This window comes from Centroberyx affinis, unplaced genomic scaffold (assembly GCF_046629955.1).
Source record: "Centroberyx affinis isolate AG114_WGS23_722 - 3 ecotype Tasmania unplaced genomic scaffold, CSIRO-AGI_Caff_v1 ptg001131l_1, whole genome shotgun sequence".
Classification (NCBI taxonomy): domain Eukaryota; kingdom Metazoa; phylum Chordata; class Actinopteri; order Beryciformes; family Berycidae; genus Centroberyx; species Centroberyx affinis.
In genome coordinates this window covers 943,018-965,412 of record NW_027279670.1, presented here as the reverse complement: position 1 = coordinate 965,412, position 22,395 = coordinate 943,018, and the positions used below count along the sequence as shown (strand labels likewise).

The 22,395-nt window shown below is 45.2% G+C and overlaps 1 protein-coding gene across 1 annotated transcript; it reads right to left on the bottom strand.

Annotated features, from left to right (window-relative positions):
- Positions 1–1,502: 1,502 nt before the first annotated feature.
- Positions 1,503–22,390, bottom strand: sec24c (SEC24 homolog C, COPII coat complex component). The gene is made up of 24 exons (XM_071523980.1): positions 22,268–22,390; positions 20,116–20,294; positions 19,715–19,795; positions 18,698–18,818; positions 17,272–17,438; positions 15,706–16,425; positions 15,407–15,549; positions 13,624–13,732; positions 11,274–11,401; positions 10,416–10,554; positions 10,145–10,260; positions 8,151–8,275; positions 7,482–7,673; positions 7,256–7,349; positions 6,871–6,987; positions 6,496–6,666; positions 5,599–5,695; positions 5,334–5,479; positions 4,495–4,633; positions 3,836–3,954; positions 3,259–3,438; positions 2,670–2,855; positions 2,108–2,197; positions 1,503–1,951 (listed from the first exon to the last, which is right to left on the bottom strand). The coding sequence occupies exons 2-24, from the start codon at positions 20,273–20,275 to the stop codon at positions 1,811–1,813; spliced, it is 3,681 nt and encodes a 1,226-aa protein (XP_071380081.1). The 5' UTR covers positions 20,276–20,294; positions 22,268–22,390; the 3' UTR covers positions 1,503–1,810.
- Positions 22,391–22,395: the final 5 nt, after the last annotated feature.

The following is a 22,395-nucleotide window of genomic DNA, read 5'->3' as shown; positions in this document are numbered from 1 at the left end:
ATTCAATCTCACAGGGAGTGTGTGTGTGTGTATGTGTGTGTGTGTTGGCTGATCCCTCTGTTCCTCAGGAGAAATTCACCAGGACCGTCCCCACATGCACACACAGTTAACACACTCTTCCCTTTCACTCACACACATATACACAAACTTCTCAAAAAGCCAGTCTAAGCCTTTCCTCTTTTTAGTAAATGCCATGATTTTATATTTAGGCTAACTGTGTGTTTGTGACAGAGAAACCTAACCAATTAACAAACCACAGCTGTTCAGGCAGGTCTTTAAAATTGATTCTTTTTAAATTCTGTACAGATTATATACTTTATTTACGCACCCAAAGTCTTCAGTGTGGAGACCCATAAATTTAGCTAAAAGACAACTCATGTCCATCTATCTGCTGTTATTCTCTGCTCATTTGTGTTGGCTGGAAATTGTGAATTACTTTTTTACACAATTTTTGCCACCACATCCTTTGACTTATGTATAGTCTGCAGCTCTATACATCATATGCAATGCAGAACAACCCAACAGACAGAATTATCCACAGAAACTAATCCTGTGGAGAATTTACCAATGCTGTGATGTTTGAGATCACAAGTCCATACCCCTCCTCCCATTTGGGGATTTGTACCAGCAACGTTCTATTTTTTTGCTCTGGCCTTTCGTAATGGTGCATAGACTTTCAGTTAATGGTGGTTTCCTCTCAGATGTAACATAATCATGACAGCAATTCAAAGTGCACATCTGGTCCATCAATGAAAAGATTTGAGGCTGCGCTTGAGCCAGATGTCGATGCATCGACGGGCAAGACACTCGACTGAAGCTGATTTTAGCAAATCTGGATTATACCAATTACTGTAATTACTGGTGAGGATGACAGTAGTCACAGCAGCCGCTTGGCCCTTACTAGTGTTATTTTCAGTGTGTTTGTGGACACCAGAGTTTAGATTTAAGATACTCCCTGTATGTTTGCTTCGGGTAATAACTATAAAAAGGTAAGCAGACTCCAGATTGAGTGGTCGTTCACTGAGTATTTAGATCTGAAGCTCTGATGCGAGCACCCACCGACACACCGGGAGATAACACAGAGGGCAGCGGGCGACTAAGTTCACATCTGGGAATGAAAGCACACATACATTATGGATGAGTGGAGCAGCATGGGGGGGGGGGGTACTAAGGCCATGGCAAAATGTGAGAAAAGACAGATAGAAAAATAATTCTAGATGGAAAAGAACAGCATTTATTTCATTTCATATATGTCTTGTTATGTAGTTATTCTTCGCTCTACTGGGTTTCAATCATACAAAAAGAGTCGAGTTTGCTATCGGAGGGTCGTTTATGCACCCAGAACAGCCTTTCAGTGCTAGTGTTACAGACAGTACACCGACTACAATCAACATCAGCCCTCTCCCTCACTCACTCACTCATTCATTCACTCACAGTCAGTTGCATACACAAATGCTCGCTTGTGTATATACACACTACCCTCCCTCGCCAATTATTTAGCTCCTGCTGTGTTGGAGCGTTAAGATTTGAGGCAGAGTAGAGCTCTATGAACATTAGATTCTCTCTCTCACACACACACACGCACTTTCTCTCTAACACACAGGCATGACAAGATCTGCCAGCTGGCTGCGTATATGTCTCTGGCCCTTGGCTGACAGGGAGAGCGAGGGGAGGTTTAGTTTATTAGGTAAAAAAAAGAAAAAAAAAGAAAAAAAAAGATAAAGCGCTTTCAGAGGGAAGGGTGAAAGGTGACGGGGGGTCAGTGGGGCCGTATAGGTAAAGGGGCGGAGGGGAGGGGGGAGGGGGGGGCCTAGCTGAGAAGCTGGCGGATCTCCTTGTGCATGTGACACAGGAAGTCCACGTATGACGCTCCCCCGCTGGCGCTCTTGTCCTCAACCAGGAAGTGCCTGAATATCAGCTCGGCTTTGTCTTCCTGTTTCACCACCATCAACTGCAAACAAGAGGACGGAGAGAGTTAGTCAAACGAGAGAGAGAGGGACAGAAAGTGAGAATGAACAGGCAGACTGGAATCGGACAAATAAAAAAGTAGGGTGAACAAGACCGTGTGGAGGAGAGGTTAACAGAGAGGAAACAGGCAAGAGCTGACCTTCATGTATCGTGATCGCTGTGCTCTGAAGGACTCGACGATCTCTCGGAGTCTCTGAGAGAAGGGGTTGTCCAGCACAGGCAGACTTGTCTGAAACACAACACATTAACATCTTCAGAAACGGCACAATACCATGACAACATGCCAGCACCACAGCAGCAACGCTAGTTCACAGTAAAAACAGGACAAACAAAAGAGGATGAATATTCCCTGTCCTGGAGAAACTGAGTAATGTAAAAAGACGGTGGGTTAATTAATACGTCAACATCGTCACATACACGCACAAAGTTTAAAAAATGATGATAAATCCGCCTCACTGACCAACCATGTAAAAAGTTGCATCTTCTCAAGGAAAAGCGATGGAAAAGAGGATTACAAACACTGAACTAACACTTACATACACTGCTATTCCTGATTAATGTCTCATGTCCCTGACAAACTCAGTAATGTCAACATAGTGTGTTGTCTTCTCAGCAACAGCAAATTAGGCTTAAACGCTAACTGTGGGTCAATCAGCTAAGGTCAACAACCACAAGACAGTAGCAGGTGTGTTCTCTCTCACCATGTTGGGGTCTATCTGGCTGAAGCTTGGCGTGCCGAAGATGTTGAGCAGCAGCTCCTGCTGGGCGTTGGCTCCCACCCAGAGGAAGAGGTGGAGCCCCGTCTCCAGGATGTAAACTCCGCCTTTAGACAGCCGCTCCTCCGAGTCCCTCACTGCCACCGGCAATGTCTCGCCTTCCAACTTTGTCTGGAGTGCCAGGGAGAATCTTCAGTAAGTAACTCAGACAATATGTTCAAGATCTTTCAAACAGTCTGACTGACTGACAAACTACGGCTAATCGACTAAGAGGGAGCAACCCTAAACCATACTGTCCTCCATATCATATATATCCATATCATACCCAACAATGCCTTAATTAGGGATGAAATTAATGTTTGTGACACAAAATTTTGTGATACAAAAATTTGATTATGCTCATTGTGGAGTTTAAAGAAATGTATTGAAGAACCCTCTGAACTGAGCTGTGAGCTGAATCCATCTATTTTACAACAGCCAGTCCAGAACTGAGCCACTGAGTACCAGAACTATCTGATATATAACAGAACATAGACTAGAGAAGGGCTTTGTGTTCCTGTGTGTGGGGTCTCACCAGGGGCAGCAGGCGCGGGTAGAAGAAGACGTGGCTCTCCGAGACGTCCATGCAGCTGAGCAGCTGCCTCAGGTAGGCCCGGTCGTCCAACGACACGTCGGCACCCGGCAACAGCACGTCGCTCTTCAGCACGCAGTTCAGATACACCGGTAACAGCTTCATGCACTCTGGCAGGATCAGCTGCACAGCAAACAGGTACAGTTCGTGAAATACACACCAAAACAGACACTTGGTGATGTGTGGATATGATCAGGGCAACACAAAAAGAAGACAATGAAGGCAGAAAAGCGCAAACTAAAACGTAAGGTTGTTGTATAGTTTTTCTGTTTAATACAAAATGCTCCCATGTGTGCCAATGAGCATGAGATAATTCTCTATGTGTACGCAGTGGATTTTTCCCCATGTATGTCAATAACGATAAAGAGGAACCTGATAATTTCTGAGAGTGTTTACCGTGTTTTTGTAACACCAGGTATTCCATGTTGTCAATGACCAAGAGGAGATGATTATCAGTGTGAGTGTGTGTGTCAGGGGTTGTGTTGTCTGTCGGGTGTATGTATGCTAGTGTTTTCAATACCTGGCCAGCAGAGGAGGGGCTGGCACAGTTCTTGCGGTAGCAGGCCAGTATCTGGGCACACTGGTTGACCAGACTGTCTCTCACTGTCTTGGTGGGGCCGTTCAGGACGCTGCGGAACGCTGCACCACACACACACAAATAAATAGTGACACCACTACTACACACTAATATCTAACTACAATGCAGTATGTCAACCACCAGGGATTCATATGTTAAAAGAAATGGTGGCTTGTGTAAGGGATTTAATAAAATAAGATTAACTTTATTGATCCTTATGGGGAAATTGGGTCATTGCATTGTTGCTTCACAACAAATTTGCACACACTGATACCAGGAAGCTGTCATGGACAGCCACAGCCTTCTACTGTTGGCTAATGAGCGGCTCCACAGGAGCAGTTGGGGGTTAAGTGCTTTTCTTGATGGTAATTTGAGGGGATGGTAATTTTGAAGGGAGAGCATTACTCATTCTCTTTCCCCACTCACATTTCCCCAGCCCATTTGGGGATTTGTACCAGCAACCTTCTGACACAAGTCTGCTTGTCTAACTAATAATGCAGAATGTGTAAATGCACGTTCTGCGCTCTCCACCAATCCACCATTAACCCGAATGACCTGACCCTCTATAATTTTCAGTTCAGAAGGGGTTAGTTAGTCCTCACCATATTTGGAGAAGAAATTGATGATGGTGTCTGTCTCACAGTTGCGGTAGAGGTCAGCCAGCTGAGAGCAGCAGTTGACGGCCATGTTGTGGACACGCAGGCGCCTTTGGCCGCTGCAGCTGGTGTACAGCACCGCACACTGCAGGGAAACACACACATGAGAAGTGGGCAGCACTTGTATTAATTACTTCTTGCAAATCAACTGGCCTAGGCTGTGTTCACTATGCGCTTTTTCAAGCAGTCAGCTCTTTTTTTACATTAAAGTCAATGGGGAGCAGCTGCAAGGCGGATGTAAAGCGGACGCTTTAGAACTGACGTTGCCTCTAGCTTCTTTTTAGGCAGAACAGAGTGCTTTCAATCGCTGAGAGGAATTCAGCTTTTTTTTGTTGCTGAGTGGCAACTACTACAGCTAGTCATTATGGAAACCAAGCTGAGCAACCGGCTTTTCATGACCATTACAAAATGTAGTTGAGGCAGTGGCTTTCCTTTAAAAAAAAAGGCAGAATAGTGTGAACACACCCATGTGTGTCATTTTGAAATCCTCAACCTAGGAACTAGTCCAGAATACATGTTTTCATTGTTTCACTTGATCGATTTACATATTCCCAGGGAAGTGCCGTCTAATAGCGACTGATTTAGACCTGGAACACCAGTTGAATGCTATTAACTACCTGGTAGGACAGAAAACCAGCAGGGCTCTGGGTCTTGAGGACCAGAGCTGGGAACCACTACCCAAAGACAAGGCGACCATTAAATGGCCGCTTTCAAAAGTGAGAACAAAACGTACTCCCTTTACAGGATTTTCCTCCTCTATCTATCACACACACAAAAACACGCACCTGCATGAGTGCCCCTGTTTCCTCGCTGAGCTTGTCGTCATGTCTGAATTCGACGGTGACGGTCTTGTCGCAGTCCAGACCTGCCAGCTCCACGTCTGTGGTGTTACTCATGAAGAAGGAGCCAAAGAAGTCTGTCGCTCGGATACCTGAGGGGACAGGAGGAGGAGTGAAGGAGGAAAAGGGGAGAGGGGAGGGGAGTCTTATTGTGTGTGCTTGTGTGTGTCTGTTAGTCTGACTGTCTTTTGATGTATAAGAGCAGTCTCACCTGTGCTGGTGCGCACCCGCATGACGGCATCAAAGCCGACTGGTTTCTGAACGTCTCGTCGGAGGTCGTTCAGGAATCGCTCACGGTCCGTCTGAGCCTGGGATAAATAAAACACACCATCAAATGACCAGTCTGGTATGTTAGGAGTTGGTGTTTGTGTGTAGGAAAGGGTGAGTATGACTGAGAGAGAAAAAAGAGAGAGAAAGACTATGGCAGAGAGAGGGAGTATAAGTCAGTGAGTGTATAAGAAAGTGGGTATGAAAGAGAGCTGAGTGAGAAATGTTCTTCATTCTTCTATTCAATCCATTCAAATAATGATGGATTTGACATTTTTTGGAGTTGTGAGTGTGTATGTATTACACTATATTGACTGCATTTTTACTGACAACTTCAACGTTATTTATTGAGCTTACTTACTCTATGCTTACTGTATTAACTACAGCTAGACTTATTAACTGTAACTGTAAGTCTAGCAATGCCTGACTTACTTACTACTGCAACATTAGCTGACTATTCCCCCCATTTGATGATCACTAGTTTTGTGAAGCAAATATAACCTCCTCAGCATACAACATCCTTCCATCATAAGTCCATCATAATGCTGTTTCCAACTTTTCCTCTCTATTCAGCATGTGTTGGCACAGACACAGCATCACTAGAGGGAGCACTGACTGCATCAAAGGTGCAATGAATTATGGTTGTTGTAATTGAACAACATGCTTTCAGTGTTCGAAAGCATTAAAACTTTGTTTTTCATAAACTAGTGCATCACAGCCCTCAAAATAAATGTAAAACAACATTCTCTTGGGTGGGCTGCCTGAATATAATACATATATGGGAAACCCTGGAGCAGACGTTTCAGAATGAGACTCAATGAGAAGTGTGTTTTTCCTTCACCTGGAAGTAGGTGTACTTGTAGACAGAGCCCCCTGTGGAGACAGGGACCACCCCCAGTGTGGCCACATCCACGTACTGGTTGGGGAAGAGGAAGAGGTCCACGCAGCACCCCTGGGCTACACACTCCTTAGCCAGGCTGCCGTAGAAACCCACCTGGGGCTGAAACAGAGACTGAAGACCACAGGGAGGGAGAGGGGGTCAATCAGGGCTCTTTGGCTGTTAACCATGGTAGTATTCCACAGTGGGTAGTAGCAGAAGTCAAAAAAGGAGGATCTCATTTTGGAGTGGAACTTCATTTCTGCATACATTTTCTTTGTTTGACAGATAAAAGCCTAGCGTTTACCACAATATGCATCTTTTTAAACTGGTGTCTACCTTCTCCTTGTCGGTGCCGACCAGCTTCTTGTCCTCCCTGTTCTTCAGTTTGCCAGGAGCCTCGGCGATGGGCAGAGAGGTGTGAAACACAAACAGCTTCCCTGCACAGTCTGCAGCCTGGAAGAGACACACAGCAACATGCCGATCATCAGCTATGTCTCTGACTAGCCACATGATGTGATAAGGACAAGACAAAAAGAAAGCAAATAAAAGGAGAAAGAACAGGAAAATCAGGTTTCTACACATTTTCAGTTACAAAATTCAATACTTTTTTCCAAATACTTCCAAATATTTCTATAATTTTTGTGGAATTTAAAAATCTATAAGACCTACAAAGACTTGCAAGACATGCATGGGAACCCGGAAAAAGATAGAGGCGGTTTACCTTGAGCGCCTCCAGTCCTGCCTGGATGACGGGTCCAAAGACTGTCTCCGTCTCCCGGGTGTCTGCAAACATCTCTGGGATCTGGTCCAGCAAACTGGAAAACACAAACAGCAGTGTGCCATCAATCCGGACTGCTTCATCTGTGTATATACACCTCATATATCCGTTTATGCGTGTGTGTGTGTGTGTGTGTGTGTGTGTGTGTGTCTGCTTTATGCCCTCTCACCTCTCGATGACCACCCGGCTCTCGTTGACGTTGACCAGGAAACCATCTAGCAGGGGCACAAACATGTCCGATACGTCCGACACCACCAGCATTTGGGGCTGGGCCAGGCTTGACTTGACGTTGTAGAAGTGCAACACCTTGTTGTAGGTGACGAAACCCACCCGCACCACAGAGTCCATGTCTGGGTTCTCCCTGGACGCAGAAACAGAGGGAGATGGGAGAAAGGTGAGCTGGAAGGTGAAGTGCTGAATGTACTGTGTGTGTACTTGTATTATTGTACATGTTAGGACTGGAGGGAGCTTTGCAAATTTAGCAAATCTTCACTTTGAAAGGGAGACATTTTTGGTTTGTTCTTTCCTTCTCCTCCCTTCCTTCCTTCTCTCCCGTCTTTCTCCTTGCTTCCTTCTCTCCTTTTTTCTCCTTGCTTCCTTCTTTTTCTTCCTCGCTTGGTTCCTTCTCTTTCTCCTTCCCTCATTCCATCCACCCTTTTCCTCCTCCATTCTGTCTTTCCCTCCATCCATCCTTTCTCTTTCCTTCCTTCCGACTTTTCATTTCTTCTCTCTTTCCCTGCTTCTTTCCTTCTCCTTCATTCGTTCCCTCCTTCCTCTCATTCCTTCTTTCCCTCCTTCCTTTCTCCCTTCCTGTGTTTATGTGTTTGTGTGTGTGTACCTGGGCAGGTAGTCTAGCAGGGTCTTGAGTTCCTGGCAGACGATGCCGACCATGCCGCTCTTCACAGCATTGTAGGACACGTCGATAAGGAAGATGAAGGCAGGAGGCTGAGGAAGCTTGTTGTTCTGTTAGAGAAGGAGACAGAGAAAGGCCATGTTCTATTCTGAATATCCAAGGGTTTTTCCTGCCTTTTAAACGCTATTAAAACTCAACTTTGGCTGAACACACAGCTCATCAGTGTCACTTTGAGTTCCACCAACCAAACAGGTTGAAGGGAGTGTGGGATCACATCACAACCGGATAGGTTGTCAAATGGAAAAAAAAAAAAAAAAACAAGACAGGGCAACGTTATACTCTGTCGCAGATTATCACAACATTGTTAGGAACATCTATTTTGTTATGGGAGTCTCTGGTGCGTAGATTTATATCACCAAGTAATGTTAATGTCCATAACCTGTCCCATTTAGTATCTTGGCTTATCATGTCTCCTCCCAGCCTGTACATGCCTGTTCTGGAGGCAAAAGTGTGTCCTGCTCAGCACTGGCTAGGTATACCACCTAAAAAGGATACTGAGTCTATATTGTATACAGAGCTCCTCTGACAACTTACTCTTGTATAAGGTATATGTATGATTTCTAGGGCTGTCCCGAATACCATTTTTTGGGCTTCGGAGCTTCGGTAGTAATCAACAGCGAATATTCGAAGCTTCGGCCGCAGCGCGCGCGCGGGGGGGGGGGTGTTAAGAGTCACGCACCTTCAAACTGCTTGGCTTTCCATACACGGGTAACAGTTCACCCGACAAAGTTCACACATAGTCACAGTTCCTCCTCACAAAAACACAGCGCTGAAAACATACTTAACATACATATAACTTCAATTAATAGCCCGAGAGAGAGAGAGAGAGAGAGAGAGAGAGAGAGAGAGAGAGAGAGAGAGAGAGAGAGAGAGAGAGAGAGAGAGAGAGAGAGAGAGAGAGAGAGAGAGAGAGAGAGAGAGAGATGGTCAAGCGAGCTAGAGAGAGAGAGAGATGGTCGAGCGAGCTAGAAAGTGAATGAAGAGAGGGAGTGGTAGTACCGAGAAATAAAACGTTATTTTCTGATCGTTTCACAGCGGTTACGTTCTAAAGCGCAGAGAGAGAGAGAGAGAGGGAGAGCCCCGTATCAAAATACCGGTAGCCTACCTTAGAAAAAAGATTTAAAAAAAAAAAGATCAATGGAGAAATGTCTTGCTGCTGCTTCTCTACTGCTTCTCCTGAGTTTTGTTCAGCAAATTTGACAACTGACAGCTTGAATTTCAGGTCGTACTTTTTTCTCTGTGCCACCATGGTGATCAGCAAATGTGACTGACATTTGAATGCAAGTAAAAAAAAAAAAGAAACTGCTTCGCAGCGTCAATGGCAACCGGCTTACGGATTACATATAAAATTACATTAAAAAAACGAATATCCGAATCCCAAAATTGAAAACCGAATACCTACCCAACGAACGAATATCCGAATAGTCAAATATTCGGGTCCAGCCCTAATGATTTCATATAATGGATCTTGTTTTCTCAAAACATTCCAATCAACGTTACGTTTCCTCCTAAAAGGATGCAGTGTAATCAGCCAGGGGAAACCCTGTATCCAATATACTGTCTTTCATTTATCTCAAAGCAACTGAGAGAACAAGGCTCGTCATATGAACTGCCTCTCTCCAGAGTAATTCAGGTACCATTAGGATCGACAGAGGTTGAAAGAGAAATATATCACAAAATTAAAATTATACATATCACTAAAATTCCATCGGCGATCAAGGTGGTTAATCAACACCAGGCAAATGCTGATAAAATTCCACAATCTATTCCAAAATCCAATTTGGCTCTTAAAATAGTGAAAGTGTCTGCTCAGTTTTGGAATCCAACAGATACTGTGGCCAATGGGAAAAAAAGTTAGTTTCCTCCTCAGCAGGAGACTCAAGCCCGCCAGGCAGACCCCCATCAATCTCGTGCCTTACCTTACAGTAGTCGACCGTGGCCAGGAACTCGTAGCTGCCATGTGAAAGCTCCGGCCGGTCATAGCAGTCCACCCGCTTCCCAGTGTGGTCCAGATGCTGGAAGTAATGGGGAGGCACTGGTGGAAAACAGCAGGAAGGGGAAACGGAGGATGTCAATATGGTTAGTAAAAAACAAAAAACAAATTCCAAGGACTTCCAACTCTACACCTCATTTTTTTCATCATGCATTCAGTTTAGGTTTTGACACATAGACACAGACACACCAACTCACCCTCTGTGACGCAGCTGCAGAACCCACACTGGAAGCGGCGACCTCCCTCTATGAACTGCATGTAGGGGCACATGTAGGCCTTGCAGCGATTACAGCGGATTGGACCGCCCTCCCCGTGGTCCACCAGGTATGGAGGGGTCTGACCAAGAAAGATTGAGAGAAAAGGAGATGAGTCAGATATGCTTCTTGATCCAATGATCTGGATAGGAGAGGCTGACAGACATCATGATCCATTTTACAACATTAGCAACAAGGAGAGCTTCATCTAAAAACCCTATTTGGAGGAGAGTAATGCATTTCTGAGATTTTAGTGCCGCACCCACATCGGTTAAGATCCGCCCTCTTTTAGCTACAGTTATTTGTCCTGGAAAAATTATGTCAGGTAAAACTAGTCCAGTCTGAATGGATATTGGTTACACGAGCGACAAGTACAACGAAACAAGGTCACATAGCCGCTCCCATCTCTGTAATTTTGAGACAGATTATCCCATTGTCATTACAGACATCCTGCGATAACAATTACATATCAGGCAAAACTAATCTCTTCCAAATCAGGCTCAGGGTGGCAACTGTCCAACTGTTACTAAAATCTGAGCAGAATATACACATGGGACACATGATGAGGAAGACGTATGATTTCAAATAATGCACCTTCCTAGCTTTCTGAAAGGTTTCCAAAGGTTTCCTCCAAAAAGGACAGTATCTCCTGTGATAACAACTACATTGTCCTGAAAACTAACCCAGTCTGAATGGGGCTCGAGGGTGACAACTGTTTCTAACGGTTTCTGTTTCAGAAACAGTCGGGCAGTTTAAGAGGAGAGGGTGGAAAGAGGAGGGTGGTGTCGGTGCGTCTCTCACCTCATCTGGCGGCAGCGTGGCGAGGGGCTTGATGACGGCAGCCAGCGGCACCTGAGACTGCTTGGCCATGTCGGCTGTGCAGGGCATGTTGTACGCCGTGCAGCGGATAAACCTGGGGCTGGCGTTTCCTACACACACACACACACACATAGAAACAGGAACAATTAAACCTCTCCCATTGTTTAATAAGACCATTACCATATTGTCCACATAATCTTCCTCAGAAGGAGAGACCCAAGTCCTATCAGGGTGTTGTCAACTTTCTCTGCATAAATAAAAGTTAAAAAAGCTCTGACAACACCGTTTTATTAAAGAGTGTTATTAAATCATTTGATTTGTTTTTGGATAAAGACAGCGTAAACACAGGGCCAAAAAAACATGTTGAGCCTGAAATGTTCCTGACTGTAAACCATGCGCACAGATTTGTAATATGTATATTGATAACATCAAAGAGGGACTTTTAGGCCTATATACAGTGAGCCAGAGCCATTACACACCGCTTGGCATACGAATAGTGAGCTATAATAGCCATTAGGCATCTAGACCACACCAGTATAGACCTACTGGTGTGATCAATCAATGGTTATGGTTCACATATATGATCCGATGTGTGTTTTGGTGACAATAAGAAACCTATTTACTCCCTATAAATCATGCTTGTAGAAAAAGCATGTTAATGCTAGGGTTGCAAAGGGGTGGAAAATTTCCGGTAAATTTCCAGAAAGTTTCCGGTAAATTTCCATGGGAAGTTAAGCTGGGGAATTTTGGAAATATTCCAAATTGGAAACTTTCCATGGGAATTATGGGAATTTATGGGAATTAATGGGAATTTATGGGAATTAACTGGGAATTGAGGGTAATTTAATGGAAAGGTATCATATCCAAGCATAAATATTTGTTTTGTTATAAGCAGACATCCATCCAAAATAATACAATTAAAACAGATTTATTTGTAAGTAGAACTTTATCAAGTGTTAAATATTTTATTGAACAATCAATTCTTTCATTGAAGAACAAAAACATGAATGTTGAGTTAAATATTACTCATCCCCCCGACCCAACCCATTCAAAAATTAACAAAAATGCACAGGAATGCACAGTGCATGTAGGGGGCGTGGTCTCAATAGCCCTGCAGTAAGCAGTGTGCTATGTGTGCATGTGATTGAGGAATAGCATAGATATTCAACTGTACTTGCATGATATCTGGTTGTTTTAGTCAGGATTATGCTAAAATATATTTTCCCCAACTATATTTAAGTTCCCTATTAAGAGCATACCTTCAATTTCGTAAATTCCTGGTTTATTCCCGTTTATTCCCATAAATTCCCGTTAATTCCCATAAATTCCCGTTAATTCCCATGGAAAGTTTCCAACTTTGAAAATTCCCGGAATTTTGCAACCCTAGTTAATGCATACATCTACAAATTGTAGATGCAACTCTGTGGGCCACTGTGGTGTCCCTGTTTGACGTTATCAATATACATATTACAAATCCGTGTGCAGTCTACTAATCCACGGGCATGTTTTAGGACTCCGTACGCACCGATTACTAATTTGACGGCACGGTTTACTAATCCATGCGCACGGTTTACTATTCCGTGCGCAGTTGACCAATCGGTGCCCGTATGGATTTCCACACAAATTATTTTTTTCTTACCAGGTGACCCCTGGGGAGCTCCGTAGAGAACAGTCAAAGCAATGTCACATTTTTATGCTGAATGACGATTGTAAATTGTGAAGCTACAGCTGTAACTGTCGCTCCCGGCAATGTGGTCAGATATCGGAGTGCGCGCACAGCGGCGTTGTGTCTGGGATTTCCTCATGTCAAAAGAGCACTTTCTTTCTGCTGGTGCCGTACAGCCTCTTTGAGCACACAGTGCAGAACAAACACCCGGTTCCCTTAATTTGTCGCACCAAGTGTCAAACGGTTTCCTGTCTCCACCCGTTTATTCAATCCATACCTATCGCGGCATGTTTTTTACCCCTGTCTCAGTGGCGCGTGTATCTTCACCAGCTTTCATAAACTTCGTTTCCATATTTCAGCTGTGCTGTACCACGGAATCAGTGCTACATGGTAATAGAAAGTAGCTCGCTGTTCATTGGATAAAAATTTTTTTACTCACATTCCATTGGTAATTGTAAAATATTGCTTTGCTTAACATGATTGGATAAAACGCATCAAAAACAAAACCCCACGTGGAGTGAGTTTTTTTTTTTAGTAAATAGTTTGTGAATATAAAACGTCAATACGCCGGAAATCCGGCACATTACGGGAGGTCTTTAAGCCCTGGCAATGTGAGGAGAAGTGTTTGCAGATATGCAGGTGATGTTAACAGGAAGTAGAGCCTACCTTGATCTTTGACCTGGAAGTTTGTGGTGACGAGGGGCGGGGCCTGACCCCTGACCCCCGTGGTGAATGGCTCATTGCTCTTAGCCTTGTCGTCCTCTATTACCTGGATCTGAGGAAGGAAAACAGTCCTAATTCATCACGTTCCCAGCGTGGATACACACATTTAAGTACACATGACAAATTTTCCCTGGGTCTGACAAAGTCTCAAAGATGAACATCTAACACCCATGCAGGAGAAGCCTTTCACATTACCCTACACACACAGCTACTGAAAAGACATTGAAAACCCATTAAGAGTTTGTCTAGATATGGCGAATGACATAGCACAGGTGACATGTGGGACAGACACGTTTACATCGTTTGTGCACATTCACGACTCGGTAATGAGAAGATTCGGAAAACAGAAATAAATCACATCCCCTGGAAAAAAGTCAGGATTCCTTAATGCATGCCATTTATGTGGGTAAGTCAAGACGCTGCAGGCTGGCATGCAGGGGGGAGAGTTGAGAAGGGGTGGCTGTCTGAGAATCCCAATGATGACAAACCCTGGAAACCCTCGACATGTTTGTCAAAACTAAGATGGGCTGCCTCAAGTTCCTGATGAAACTCATGGTGGGACTGAGCTAGTGGGGCTGGCGAGATGATATAGAGAGGAAGATTGATGACATATATTTGCCAATAAAAGTTATTAGTGTTCCTTGAATAAAGACCTTAAATATGTCACATCTGGTCTGTGTAACAGAGAAAGACCACAGTGACTGCTAAAATTGTCATAAGTCACAGTACCCAAGACGCAAATAGCATTGTGAAACAATGTTATGTACACTGGTCTTTGGTACAGGACCGTTCTAGTGTTCTAGTTGTAGTGTGCTAATTTTACTGTGGCATTATTATAGCTGGAATATATCAGATGCCAATATAGCATATAAATGCCTATATTGGCGGATAAGATCAGTGTACTGGTATATCTGCTAGGCCCTTCTGGATAGGAAAGAATGGGGACGACTGAGCCATCAATACAATAGAACAGAAGTCTGAGTTGTTGATGTTTGCAACAGGAGCCCATCTTTGACATTGTGAATACCACTGGCTTGGGGGAGTTAGAGGCCGGGGTTAGGGGGTGAAGCAGTGGTGTTAGTGCAACAGAGCAGAGAGGACAGGGTGAAGCAGAGCTAAAGGCAGGCACACAGGAGACTTACTGGGCTGGGGATAGCGTCTGGATCTATTCTATGTCTTGATTTCTGCACAGCCGGCAGGTCAGACGCTTGCTTTACATTCAAAACAGAGTTTGTCCAGCAAAATGTGCAAAATAAAATAAAACAGAATAAAATAAATACATACAAAGAGTGAAAGATAAAAAGGAGACAGAGTGTGAGAAGAGAAAACGCAGCAAGATTGTACCGAGTAGCAGGCAGCATTATGTTGTTGTCCAGACTGATCGGTAGTATTGATTATAGATTAGTGGTACTGTAGACTATATTACAGGCACAAGTAGATCTAGCCTGTTTGATGCACATGCTAAGCTGTTCTACATGTACAGGAGACTACAGAAGGTTACAAGCAACAAAGACAGATTATTACTGTTAAGCTGCTGTAGTGCATGCAAAATCTTATACATCACATTTTTAACATTCACACAGACATACGCCTCAAAAATCACCTTTCATCACAACTACCCTATCTTAAAATGAGGTGTGTGGAACAAATTAGGGCCAGAGATTGACAGTCAGCATGTGTCATAAAAGTAAGAGATCAGCAGAGGGGGACAGTGTGTATGTCTCACCGGGCTGGGGATGGCATCTGGGTCAAGTCTTTTCTGTGCTGGGGGAGCAGGAGCGGGGGCTGGTGCTGGGGCTCCGTAGTTTGGTTGCCCGGGATATGGGCCTGCATAGCCAGGCTGAGGGCCTCTCACCTGTCCAAATGCTCCTGGAGAGAATAAGAAAATCACTGAGCGATGGACAAAACAACATGCAGTTATCCATTTAGCTTCCTTAGTGAATGCCCCATTTCCATTTGAATAATATGGGTTGTATCTGAGAGGGTTGTGGCATTTAGTGTTTAAATTGATGACTCTCTCCTCACCGTTCTGTTGGGGGGGGTATCCTCCCTGCATGCCAGGCTGAGGCGGAGGCTGCTGCAGAGGCCCAGGGGGGCCCGGTGGGCCTGGGGGCAGGTGGTTGGCCTGGGCCATAGAGGTGGGAGGCATCTGCGCTCTGGGAGGAGGGGGGCCAGCGGGGTAAGGAGAAGGCTGGGGCGGAGGGGGCTGGGGCTGGGAGGGCATGGCGCCTGGGTACGGGCCAGCAGGAGCTGAGGTGGGAGGAGGACCGGAGGGAGGGAACGGCCCAGGTTGAGAAGAAGGAGGTGGAGCTCTAGGTGGGAAGGAGCCCTGTGCAGGGGGAGGCGGGCCAGTGGCGTAGGCAGGCTGGCTGACAGGTGGAGGGGCAGAGGAGAAGGGGGGCTGGGCGGGCGGGAAGGACTGCTGTGGCTGGGACACTGGTGGAGCGGGAGCTTGGCTGGGCGGAGGCACAGGACCGGAGAAGGAGGAGGGAGGAAAGGCTTGCTGAGAGGGAGGAGGGGGTGCAGAGGAGGTGAACGGCTGTTGAGAGGTAGGGGGAACAGAGGAGGTGAATGGCTGTCGTGAAGGAGGAGGGCCTCCGTAGTATTGCTGAGGAGGTGCAGGGTCACTGGGAGGGGGCGCCTGGGTGGGGGCAGTGGACGCAGGGGGAGGGGCTTGGGTGTAGGAGGGAGGAGATGCAGCGGAGTAGGCAGCATTGATTGGAGGCTGGGAGCTGTGAGGCGGAGCTGAGGAGAGAGACATAGACCAACAAAGTGTCATGAAGCCTCTGATAGACTTGTTCCTATGTATGTAAAATTTGTTCAGTTAAGGGTGTGACTGACTTTCCTTATGTTTTTCAAGCAAATCAAGATCATCCCAGTTTGTAAATGAAACAAATTCATCTCTAACCCACCACACCTGTTTGTCGTGCTCGGTTCACACAGGACGTGTAGCGGCCCCGAAGCGGAGGCCGCTTCCTTTCAGCGCCCATGTTAATGGGTCAGGTCATTCACATTGGCCGTGGAGAGATATATCTAGGTCCCCTACACTTTCCTAATTATTGCCTGATCACAAGTCACGACTGATGCTGAAAAAACAAACAAATAAATGTGACTGCTTTGATATGAGGGAGTTTGTGAAGAAAGGGAGAAATGAAGAAGATGGAAGACATAAAGTTAATCCCTGATGTGGAAAAGTACAGTGAGCTGTCAGCAGTGTTTCTACAAGGACAACAGTGAACAGATGAAGCTTTGGTGGCTATTGGAGCACAATGTAAGCAGCCTTCAGCTGTTTCCACAGGGTTTTCTCCTCCTGTAGAGCAGGAGAGGTGCTGGCCGGCGCGGAGGAATACGCTTCTTGTGTGAACAACCCAACTGCGACTTGCGCGTGAAAGCTTCCTGTGTGAACCCAGTGTCAGACAGCACAGGATCGCTTGTCACTTCTTTTTGGGGCAGATCAATATGCCATTTTGATTGACATCTCCTTTACTACCATTCACATTTATTTAGCTGCCTGGGGGGAAGAGCCAGTAGTAGTCATCATTCTTCTGATAAATGACTTTGCAGTCAAGTGTAAATCCATTCAAGGCTTACCATATCCTGGCCCGGCCGGTGTGGGCGGTCCAGAGGTGATCTGCAACCCAGTCATCTGATTGGTGACCTGGTGCATGCTGGGTGGGGCCCCATACTGCTGGGGATAGGAGGGGTGTGGCCCTGACAGGTTCATTGCTCCCTGGTTGTATGGCTGAGACACGGCAGGCCTGGAGACATACAGACTGTCAACACTGCGCACACACTAAACCATCTGTGCTTACACCGTGCTGCGGGTGCAAGTACACCTGAAGTTCATTTTCTGTTCTTTCTGAACCATAGCAGAAACGTTTAACTTGTTACATTTTTGTAATTGGAATAAACTAAGAATTAAAAATAAGAATTTGAATAAACCGCTTCAAAGAAGCTTGGTGTGAAAGCATCCCAAGTATACAGACCGTCCATGCAAACATGCAGCAGGGACGTGATCAAGACCACAAAAAACGCAGAGAAACACTAAGGTTCAATCAGAAATAAATGGAAGTTAGATGTCTAAATCTAGAATTCCCCTGAAGAAAAAAACACATCATGGATGTGTGTAATAAAGTCCCATATTGGCCAGGCGGACCTCTCCATTGGCGGCGCGTGCATGCGTGCACCCGAGCAAGCGTCATATGGGAGCGAGCGCTGATGTGCGCCTCGAGTCACCGCTGCAAGACTTAACAGACTTTTCCTTTGGTTAATTGGCATGTTTCTCCCCCCTTTCCTGTGTGCATGAATGTCCAACCAGTAAGTTATATGTTCTTATCCTAATATTGAGACTAAGAACGGACGTGTTTCGGACTACAGAGTTAATAGACGTAGTTATTGTGTGTACATTTGGCTAGATGTATCTCTGTTTGATCAGCCGTACATGCGTTTGATTAATACTGTTACTGGTAAATAGGAATTGATATCGTATTAGTTGCTAATTGCAGTGGCTTCTTATATGAAACCCACGTGTTGCTGCTCTAGTGAAACGTAACCCAGCCACACGGTCGGCGGGTCTTTGATGTTGGTAGTACTGGTATTAATATGAGCGTTAGTATGCCTACTGATATTGGCATTTGTATTAATAGGATTATTATTGCTGTCAGTGTTTACATTGTTACTAACTTCATCAGTGTCAGAACCAGGATTATCATTACTGTTAAGTCCTGTATACAGTTTCAGCAAAGCCTAGTTGAATTGTTGGTAGTTATGACTAACCTGATGTATGTATATTTTATTTCCGATTTGTTTCAGACCACACACCTAGCTTTGATGCATGTCATAATTGGGTCTACTGTACCGCTGTGCTGTATTGAGGATAAATCAGTCACTAAACGGTTAAAGCTCCATCCTGTCTCCTGTCTAGTGTGTTCTGACCGACACCCCAGGGCGAGTGCTATCCTGAATATTTCACAACCAGAACCCCCTATCTTTCAATGTGATTTTAATCAGTAATTACCTGGGCGGTGCCTGGGTCATAGGTGGGGGTCCATTCTGGATATCCCCTTGACTGTACTGGGAGTAGGGCTGAGGCGCTGAGACTGGAGGGGGCCCAGAAGTAGGAGGGCCCCTGGCAGGACCTGAAAGACGGGGATAAAAGATTACACAGCTACCTGCAATAGACATAATCATTTTTGCTCACAATAATCCTGAATCCTTTCTGAAATCAATCGTTCTACAGTGATGAGATTAGTGCAGCGAGCTGAACATGGCTATAGGCCACTGTGGATCCCAGACACTATTTTAAAACCACCTGGTTACATTCCCAGATTTTCCCTCTGAGGTTTAGGAGGACAGACTAAATACTGAAACCAGGCTAGCAAGGGATGTGTGTTAAGAGCATCAGTCAGATTCATGGGACTGATGCTCTGATCAGGGCTTGAAATCAACACCAGACATCTGACAATTTTTGGCTGTGGCCGGTACGTAAATTCTAGTATTGTATTTGTCAGGTTGCCAACTTGTCTTCAGTTTTTAGTATTCTAAAATTAAACTTGCAGCTCAGAAATCATTTGAAAATTTCAATCCACTAATAATTTAACAAAAAGTGAGATGTCCAGGAGACAGGGAGGAAGTGAGACATCACTCTGCCTTTGCTACTAGACACTGAAATAGCAAATAGAGATATATCCTACTGATGCAAAGATCTAATTTGGAACAGATCTGTCACAACCTAGAAGTGTTGTCCACGTTTAGAGTTCATATTGCAATTCTGTAATAAGAAATTACTTTGAGGTCAGTAACAGATTGGTTGCTATGGTAACAGCTGTTGGCGTGGGGCGGGCTAAACTGATCCTGTTCTAGTGCTTGTGGGGAAGAGCACATGGCAGGAACGATAACGCCCACTTGTACATACAGGAAGTTCGAACAGTATTTTACAAACGAGTCCAACATCTTTGTCTGACTCCAAAGCAATGATAGTAGAGCGTGTGGGAGTGGGAAATGAGCAAGAAAGAGACAGAGAGGAGGCAGTTACCTAAGTCAAGAGAAGAGGACAGGTCAGAGACTGGGTTGGCTGCCACAGCCTTAGAGGGAAAGCTTGCATAAGGAGAGTAACCTGAAATACAAGAAAGAGGGAGAGAAGACAAATACAGAGAGATGGAGGGAAATACTTAAAGCAAGGTGAAGGAATGAGGGGACACAGGAAATTCAGATGAACACAATGCAAAAGCTAGAACTGCAGTGGCACGCTGCTCTTTCTCACACTTGCAAGCACACTCACGCAGAGGGAAGGGGGTAGGACACTTCAAGGTTATGGCCTTGTGAATGCTTGAACAGCATCACGGCTAATCTGATGTGTGTCCCTCTCTCTCTCTCTCTCTCTCTGTCTCACCGACACACACATTCAAAAACACACAGACAGAAGCTGCACTTTACCTTGTGGGGGAGCCCCGGGCTGGTAGGCTGACGCAGGGCCATTGTAGGGTGCGTAGGGGGCGGGGTACCCCCCACCCAGGGGAGCGTAGCTGGGCTGGCCATAGCCAGGCTGGGGCTGGCCGTATGGAGACGCCATGGGAGTCTGCTGGTTTACATTCATCCTCAGTTCATCCCTAAATCTGGATTAGATTATGACAGAACCACCAAGAGTTACTCAAAACGATCATTCACAACCAGCCTGTCGAGCCTGTTACCGAGTTGAAAACAGAGATTTCACTACTGGAATGCCTGGAGTAAAGAAGCCTGTGGGGCAGTATAGTGATGTTAATGATGAGCAAGGCTGAGAGTCCTGAGTTACACTGGGTCTAAAGTGAAGGCCTCTCTCTCCAGCGGAGAGGAGAATCTGCCCACACAGCACTCCTCACACTAAGGGGGAAATGTGCTGCTACAAGACGACGGCCAGAACCTTAAACACAACAAGCAATGGATCTGAGAGGATTCACCGCCAAATCTTTGACTTCATCTTGATATATGAACAGGAGTTGTGCAATTCAGTCAAAGGTTATGTAACCTATAGGATACATTCTATTCTGTTTTCAACTATGCTGTCATTAAAAATCAGGACAGTCACAGGAAGACACATGACCCAGAGCAAGCTGAGTTTGTAGGCACCTCACACCTGAACTAACAAACAATGGGGAAAGTAACACACAAAGCTTTCAGAACATTCAAGCCTGCACATCTTTTAACTGAGAGTGGGCACAACAGTCAGCCATACTTATATCCGTCATATTTCCTGTATCAGAGAAACACCTTTATTAGCTTTCTGTTTGACTTGGTCACACCCTCCAATTGCACCTTAGTCACTAACTATAGTGAGACTCAGCACACAGAGCAATAACAAAGCCTGGCTTGACATTAACTCAACACCTAACACTTTACTCAGAGGATGCACATGATTGTCATACTGAAAGTAGCACAAGACACTGACTTAAACCAAAACAAACTCAATAGTGGTCTGTTCGGTCTGCTAATTTACAGCACCACAGGCACAAGCCACAAGACCTGTAACTCTCTCCCACAGGAGGAGATGAAATGGTTAATAAAAAGTGAAAACACTGTTAGATTTGTTAAGTGTCCCTTCTACAGGACCCATGCCTCTATCTGACTGAAATGTCTAAGGGCCATCACAGCCAGGTCATTTACCTACTAGTGAAGGTCCCTCTACTTAGTAGAGCAATCAACTTACTGAGCAAGATTATTCCTACATATCATATATCAACCTCATTCTTGCCAACAGATGTGCACAAGTTGTGTTGTTTATTCACTTGGCTTGTGAAGTTTAGCCTAACCTATGTGACAGTATGATGAGTATCATCTGACAGACAAACACGGGCTAAGCGAGCAGGGCCTTTGAATAATTCAGCAGTGCAGGTGCCACGACGAGAAACACAATCGCTGGAGTCGTGCAGCTATTTAGTATGACGGGCCTGTTGAGTGACCCACATCTGCTCCTCTCTGGCTAGGTTCACAGTTTACTGAACACGAAGAGCGATTTACTCTTTAGCCATTTCAGTCAAACACTACAGAAGTATTCTTAAAGCCACAACGAAATGTATTCTCCCATAGTAGGAAACTTAAGACAGGCAAATATATCGCTAACTACCTTGAGGGATAATGTGATCAAAAGCACAGCCGAGGAAAGCTAGCTAGCGTAAGTGTATGCTAACGGGAACAACCTCAGTACCGCATTACTGTTACCTTACTAGCTAGCTAACGTTAGCAAGCTAACGTCAACCAAAACCTCACAACACGGAACCTGGCCAGCGCAAGCTACCTGCTACTAGCTTAGCCACAGGGCGATGCGCAGAAGAGGATCGTTGATTTTCCAGACTGCCAGCTTATGGGGCCTAGCTAGCTAACGTTAGCAACGGGACCACTTCAATCATGATGACAGCAGCAGTTGTTGAATCAGCTGTGAATCCCCAGACCGGAGCTAGCAAATGTTAGCCAACTAGTGGGCTTCAGCTATCTCGCAGAGCGACGCTAGCTGGTAGCACTAGCTAGCATTAGCAAACGTAGCAAAATCCTAGTCCCCGTATCAAGCTAGGCAGGAATGTCACATAATAAATGGTTTCAAATCGAAACATACCTCCGAAGTGTTGTAAATAGTTAGGCTGTCCTCTGTTCAGAGCAGAGTTAGAAACCCGGTGGTCGACAAACTGTTACGCCGATGTCCTCCCGGGGTGTTTCTCTAATCCTTCCTCGGTATCAGAAGCG

What these genes read in the sequence shown, in the direction of transcription:
- sec24c (XM_071523980.1), bottom strand. Translation starts at nt 20,275, where the DNA reads ATGAATGTAAACCAGCAGACTCCCATGGCGTCTCCATACGGCCAGCCC. An exon ending in AAACAGGGGCACTCATGCAG is followed by an intron (nt 4,634 to 5,333) that starts GTGCGTGTTTTT and finishes GTTTCCCTGCAG; the next exon opens with TGTGCGGTGCTGTACACCAG. An exon ending in CAATTTCTTCTCCAAATATG is followed by an intron (nt 3,955 to 4,494) that starts GTGAGGACTAAC and finishes TGTGTGGTGCAG; the next exon opens with CGTTCCGCAGCGTCCTGAAC.